The 6,655-nt window shown below is 49.6% G+C and overlaps 2 protein-coding genes across 2 annotated transcripts in view; one reads left to right on the forward strand and one right to left on the reverse strand.

Moving 5' to 3' along the window:
- Positions 1 to 6,655, reverse strand: part of LOC104934795 (enoyl-CoA delta isomerase 2, mitochondrial) — a 41,280-nt gene that overhangs the window by 31,587 nt on the left and 3,038 nt on the right. Inside the window, exon 2 of the mRNA XM_027276566.1 lies at positions 2,193 to 2,195. The gene's annotated coding sequence lies outside the window, so the exon portion shown is untranslated. The remainder of the gene's footprint in view (positions 1 to 2,192; positions 2,196 to 6,655) is intronic.
- xylb (xylulokinase homolog (H. influenzae)) overlaps positions 968 to 6,655 on the forward strand; it is a 10,224-nt gene continuing 4,536 nt past the window's right edge. The window contains exons 1-14 of the mRNA XM_027276569.1: positions 968 to 1,714; positions 1,868 to 1,937; positions 2,067 to 2,147; positions 2,969 to 3,055; positions 3,210 to 3,338; positions 3,566 to 3,631; positions 3,711 to 3,783; positions 4,177 to 4,295; positions 4,376 to 4,457; positions 4,893 to 4,933; positions 5,082 to 5,197; positions 5,281 to 5,396; positions 6,209 to 6,282; positions 6,380 to 6,530. Coding sequence (XP_027132370.1) covers positions 1,104 to 1,714; positions 1,868 to 1,937; positions 2,067 to 2,147; positions 2,969 to 3,055; positions 3,210 to 3,338; positions 3,566 to 3,631; positions 3,711 to 3,783; positions 4,177 to 4,295; positions 4,376 to 4,457; positions 4,893 to 4,933; positions 5,082 to 5,197; positions 5,281 to 5,396; positions 6,209 to 6,282; positions 6,380 to 6,530 — 1,816 coding nt within the window. The 5' untranslated portion in view covers positions 968 to 1,103. The remainder of the gene's footprint in view (positions 1,715 to 1,867; positions 1,938 to 2,066; positions 2,148 to 2,968; positions 3,056 to 3,209; positions 3,339 to 3,565; positions 3,632 to 3,710; positions 3,784 to 4,176; positions 4,296 to 4,375; positions 4,458 to 4,892; positions 4,934 to 5,081; positions 5,198 to 5,280; positions 5,397 to 6,208; positions 6,283 to 6,379; positions 6,531 to 6,655) is intronic.

Here is a 6,655-nt window from a genome sequence, read left to right on the forward strand (position 1 = left end):
AAATTAACAGAGAACATGAGAACATAGAACGGAACGAAAAAATGAGAACAGAGAACCATTAGAACAGAAGAACATTGAGAAACAGGAGAACATTAGAACAGAAGAACATTACCGAACATTAGAACAGCAAGAACATTAGAACAGAAGAAAATTAGAACAGGAAGACACATCTAGAACAGACGAACATTTTGTAGCACCAGAAGAACATTAGACAGAAAGAACCATCGCGAAACAGAAGAACATTAGAACCAGAAGAACCTATAGAAACAGAAGAACATTAGAACAGCAGAACATTCGAACATTTAGAACAGAAAGAAATCGAACAGACAGAAACATTAGAACAGAAGAAACATTCGCACATGGAACAGGAAGAACATTCGAACAGAGAAGCAACATTAGACCAGCAGACTACATTTAGAACAGCAGAAAATCATGAGAACATAGAAACACAGAAGAAAAGAACCTTAGAAAAGCCGGAGAACATTTCGAATCAAAGAACATTATAAACCGACAGGAACATGAGAACCTACGCACATTAGAAAAGAAGACATTAGCACCGGAGCACATTTAGCACCGGAGAACAGAAGAACATTAGAACAGGAGAACATTAGAACAGGAGAACATTAGAACATGAGAACAGAAGAACATTAGAACAGAAGAACATTAGAACAGGAGAACATTAGAACAGGAGAACAGAAGAACATTAGAACAGGAGAACATTAGAACAGAAGAACATTAGAACATTAGAACAGAAGAACATTAGAACAGAAGAACATTAGAACAGAAGAACATTCGAAACAGACGAAATTAGACAGGCGAACATTTAGAACAGGAGAACATTAGAACAGGAGAACATTAGAACATGAGAACAGAAGAACATTAGAACAGAAGAACATTAGAACAGGAGAACATTAGAACAGAAGAACATTAGAACATTAGAACAGAAGAACACTAGAACAGAAGAACATTAGAACAGAAGAACATTAGAACAGGAGAACATGTGGACTGATCAGGCTGCTTCTCTTCTCTGCTGCCATGTTCACAACATTATAATGTAAACTATACGATCATAATCATTCCCGGTCTGTCCTCCATGTCTCCTCATGTCATCTGTCCTCGATGTCTCCTCATGTCGTCTGTCCTCCATGTCTCCTCATGTCGTCTGTCCTTCATGTCTTCTCATGTCGTCTGTCCTCCATGTCTCCTCATGTCGTGTGTCCTCCATATCTCCTCATGCTCGTCTGTCCTCCATGTCTCCTCATGCTTGTCTGTCCTCCATGTCCCCTCATGTCGTCTGTCCTCCATGTCTCCTCATGTCGTGTGTCCTCCATGTCTCCTCATGTCGTCTGTCCTCCATGTCTCCTCATGCTTGTCTGTCCTCCATGTCTCCTCATGTCGTGTGTCCTCCATGTCTCCTCATGCTCGTCTGTCCTCCATGTCTTCTCATGCTCGTCTGTCCTCCATGTCTCCTCATGCTTGTCTGTCCTCCATGTCTCCTCATGTCGTGTGTCCTCCATGTCCCCTCATGTCATCTGTCCTCCATGTCTCCTGATGTCGTCTGTCCTCCATGTCTCCTGATGTCGTGTGTCCTCCATGTCTCCTCATGTCGTGTGTCCTCCATGTCTCTGAAGCTGAAGGTGGTGGCCATAGATGGAGAGCTGAACGTGCTTCACCAGAACAATGTGCAGTTTGACTCCGAGCTACCTGAGTTCAGGTAACACACTTCACTTCCTGCCTCTGTGTTCAAACAGCTGTGTTTAATTAATGACACATTTCACCTTCACCTGACTTATCTCTGAACGCCGCTGTTCATGAGTCTGTGTGTGTGTGTGTGTGTGTGTGTGTGTGTGTGTGTGTGTGCGTGCAGGACTCAGGGAGGAGTTCATATCCATGCTGACAGACTGACAGTCACCTCTCCTGTACTGATGTGGGTGAAGGTACGACACACACACACACACACAGTCATGATGATGAACTTTCTCTCTCTTCAGTTAAAGTATGAACCTCATCAGCTGACCTGTGAGCTGCACTGTGATTGGCTGCTGTGTCTTTGTGTCCACCCTCAGGCTCTGGATCTGCTATTGGACAAGATGAAGGGGGCGGGGTTTGAATTCTCCCGTGTCAGAGCGTTGTCAGGCAGCGGCCAGGTGAGACCAGAAAAGTCCCACAGGTGATCAGGTCTGCTCCTGGACCCACTGTCATGCCACTGTGACTGCTCTGCTACATGTGCTGACTGACTCTCACGCATTCTTTCTTTCATTCATTCATTCATTCTTTCTTTCTTTCTTTCTTTCTTTCTTTCATTTATTCCTTCATTTACTCATTCTCATATTTGCATAAAACATTTTTATTTCTAGTCACTTTCTATTTTTTAGTTTTTGTATAGACGTTTAGCACAGGTTAACTGAGCACAGTTATATACACGCACACACACCAGGCTATGCACACACACACACACACACACACACACACACACACACACACACACACACACACACACCACTGTATAAAGAGATCAGTCAAAGGTGAAAGCAAAGTGTTATTTGTTTGTTTGTTTTTGTTTTGTTTGTTTTGTTGTTTTGTTTGTCTGTCTGTCTGTCTGTCTGTCTGTCTGTCTGTCTGTCTGTCCATCCCTGGCTCCAGTGTACCTGTGGACAGGACGCTGCCCGTTCACCCTGGCTCCAGTGTACCTGTGGACAGGACGCTGCCCGTTCAGACAGTGCTGCTTCAGCTCATGCACTGTCTGTCTCAGCTCGGACCTCATGACAAAGAGAGCATGCATCGTTCAGCATGAGTCTGTTTCCAGAGGGTCTCGTGGTCCAGCACATATTTAATATCTAAGACAGACATGTACATTTGAAAGCACCGAAGCTGCTCAAAGAGTTTTATTTCTTTATATTAACACTTCTCAGATGTATTAGGTTGCATGAAGGGTAAGTCATAAGGTCAAACCACGTTTCTCCCTCAGCAACACGGCAGTGTGTTCTGGAGGAGAGGAGCCTCTGACACCCTGAAACAGCTCGACCCGGACCAGAACCTGAACCAGCTGCTGCAGGTCAGTGTGTCCACACTGATGTCACTGTGTGGTTACAGGTGATCTGCACCTGCTGACGTGTGTGTGTGTGTGTGTGTGTGTGTGTGTGTGTGTGTGTGTGTGTGTGTGTGTGTGTGTGTGTGTGTGTGTGTGTGTGTGTGTGTGTGTGTGTCAGGACTCCTTCTCAGTGTCAGACTGTCCCGTGTGGATGGACTCCAGCAGCAGTCAGCAGTGTCAGGACCTGCAGGCAGCAGCAGGAGGAGCCCTGAGACTGGCAGAGATCACCGGATCCAGAGCCTATGAGGTCACACTGTCCACCTGTCTGTCTGTCTGTGCACCTGTCTGTCTGTCTGTCTGTCCACCTGTCTGTCTGTCGGTCAGCTGACTCAGTTGAATCGGTTGAATCGGTCATTCTGCGTCTCCACTGACCGATCGATGAATTCTCATGAGGCTCATTAAAGCTGACGTCTTCAGTGACACGTTCTGTCATCACCACACCGTCTGAGAGACCCGTGTGTGTGTTTTCTGCAGCGTTTCACAGGAAACCAGATCGCCAAAGTGCGGCAGACCCGAGCAGAGGACTACCAGAACACTGAGGTCAGCCTCGTCTACACACACAGCCTGATTCTAATCAGTGTGTCATCACCTTCATGAGCTGGTGTGTGTGTGTTTTCAGAGGATCTCATTGGTCAGCAGCTTTGCAGCCTCCCTGTTCCTCGGTGATTACGCCGCCATCGACTACAGCGACGGTTTGTTTCTGATTTATTCATTCACGTGTTTCTGGATCTGTCTCCTTCAGTGATACGTACGCTGAGAGTGTTTGAGTAATGAAGGCTGGAGGATGGTTTCTAAAGCTGGGGCTCCGGGCCCTTCAAAGAGCCCTTCTGGAGCTTTCGTTAAGCCCGTCTTCCTGTCTTTTGTTTCCTGTCTGAATCTTTTATAAAATACTGATTAGCGTGTAGAGTTTAGCAGCATCTGTTGGTATAGTTGCAGACTGCAACCCCTCGCCTCACCCCTCTCTGGAGCCAGTGTTTAGTTTGACACGCTGGACCTTTAAAGGAAGAAGTAGACTCCTCGTGAAGTGACGCGCTCATAGAAAACCTGCAGACTGACGGACTGAAAGATTGATTCACTGACTTCAGGTTCGGGAATGAATCTTCTGGACATCAGGACCAGAAACTGGTCTGAGGTCTGCCTGGAAGCCACGGCTCCTCATCTGGACCGAGTGCTGGGAGCTCCACTACCGTCCACATCTGTGCTGGTAAGACGGGTCACACTGGTCTGTTTTTGAGTCGGCGAGACAAAGAGGAAGAAGTTGAGTGCTCCTCTCTGTCGCTGTAGGGTCCGATCTCCTCTTACTTTGTGCAGCGATGGGGTTTCTCCGAGAGCTGCAGAGTGGTGGCCTTCACTGGAGACAACCCAGGTAAAATATCCGAACACGTGAGTCTGCTTCAGCTTTTCAGTCCTGACCGGTTCATCCATTATGAATCTGAATATGTCGCTCACCACCTCGACTGTTTCAGACTCCTTTAAACACAGCGATGGTGTCGTACGCAGGAAAAGGATTGAAGGTCATGATTCGTTTATCTTCATGTAAACTCTGAGACTCCGTGTTGTCTTCACCACGCCGTTATTATTCAGAACAAAAGTGTAAAGAACACACGTTTATATTAAGTCCATCTTTAGTTTCATGCAGATCTGCTGTCTGAACAGCAGGTGGTGCTGTGGTGTGTGTGTGTGTGTGTGTGTGTGTGTGTGTGTGTGTGTGTGTGTCAAGGCTCTTTCATTGGTCAGTCAGACTAAATTTAAATGTATATACTATGAAAATGGATGTGATTGAAACAGCTTCTCTCCTCAGCGTCTCTGGCAGGAATGAGGCTGCAGCAGGGAGACGTGGCGGTAAGTTCACCTGAGGCCACGGTCCTGAACGTTCTGTGTATTATATATTATATTGTTATATCTGTATATGTAAAGTGTCACTGTGACGGTTGTGAAAAGTACCCAGAAGCCCACAGTGACACCGCCACAATGTGTCCTCTGTGTCCAGGTGAGCCTGGGTACCAGTGATACCGTGTTTCTGTGGATCCAGCAGCCTCGCCCGGCGCTGGAGGGTCACATCTTCTGTAACCCCGTGGACTGGCAGGCGTACATGGCTCTGCTGTGGTACTGACACACACACACACACACACACACACACACCTGTCCCCTAGAGGGCAGCACCCTCACGCTGCGTTCAAACTTCACAGCTTCAAGAACGGATCTCTGACCAGGGAACGTGTCCGGGACGAGTGTGCCGGAGGATCATGGGAACGTTTCTCCGCCGCCTTGAGAGACACGCCACTCGGAAACCATGGAAACATAGGTGGAGCTTCCTTCCTTTGTGCCTCACTTCCTTTCCTCTGTCCTCCGTCCTCCTTCCTCCGTCCTCTGTCCTCTGTCCTACGTCCTCCGTCCTCTGTCCTCCGTCCTCCGTCCTCTGTCCTCCCTCCTCCCTCCTCTGTCCTCTGTCCTCTGTCCTCTGTCCTCCATCCTCCCTCCTCTGTCCTCCCTCCTCCGTCCTCTGTCCTCCGTCCTCTGTCCTCCGTCCTCTGTCCTCTGTCCTACGTCCTCCCTCCTCTGTCCTCCGTCCTCCGTCCTCTGTCCTCCGTCCTCTGTCCTCCCTCCTCCGTCCTCTGTCCTGCGTCCTCCCTCCTTCATCGTCCGTCCTCCCTCCTCCGTCCTCTGTCCTCCCTCCTCTGTCCTCCGTCCTCTGTCCTACGTCCTCCCTCCCTCCTCCGTCCTCTGTCCTCCGTCCTCCGTCCTCCCTCCTCCGTCCTCTGTCCTCCCTCCTCTGTCCTCCGTCCTCTGTCCTACGTCCTCCCTCCTCTGTCCTCCGTCCTCCGTCCTCTGTCCTCCGTCCTCTGTCCTCCGTCCTCCCTCCTCCGTCCTCTGTCCTACGTCCTCTGTCCTCTGTCCTACGTCCTCCCTCCTCTGTCCTCCCTCCTCCGTCCTCCGTCCTCTGTCCGCTGTCCTCCGTCCTCCCTCCTCCGTCCTCCCTCCTCCCTCCTACGTCCTCTGTCCTCCCTCCTCCGTCCTCTGTCCTCCGTCCTCTGTCCTCCGTCCTCCCTCCTCCATCCTCTGTCCTCCGTCCTCCGTCCTCTGTCCTCCCTCTCATTGGTTGTTTGGTGTGTCCAGGCTTTTATTTTGACATCATGGAGATCACACCTCCTGCAGTAGGAGTTCACCGCTTTGACCCGCACGACAACAAGGTTGGTGTCAGCTTCCTCTTCCTCTTCCTCTTCCTCTTCCTCTTCCTCTTCCTCTCTGTCTCATGTTCTGCCTGCACCACATGTCCCTGTCCTGCAGGTGTCCTCACTGAGTCCTCAGGTGGAGGTCCGGGCACTGGTGGAGGGCCAGTTTCTGTCCAGGAGACTCCACGCTGAGAGGCTGGGATACTCCATAAGTAAGACCTCCTCCTCTCCTCTCCTCCTCTCCTCTCCTCTCTTCTCCTCTCCTCTCCTCTCCTCTCCTCTCCTCTCCTTGAGAGGCTGGGATACTCCATAAGTAAGACCTCCTCCTCTCCTCTCCTCCTCTCCTCTCCTCTCTTCTCCTCTCCCCTCCTCTCCTCTCCTCTCCTCTCCT

The sequence above is a fragment of the Larimichthys crocea genome, unplaced genomic scaffold (assembly GCF_000972845.2).
Source record: "Larimichthys crocea isolate SSNF unplaced genomic scaffold, L_crocea_2.0 scaffold451, whole genome shotgun sequence".
In the NCBI taxonomy this organism is placed as follows: domain Eukaryota; kingdom Metazoa; phylum Chordata; class Actinopteri; family Sciaenidae; genus Larimichthys; species Larimichthys crocea.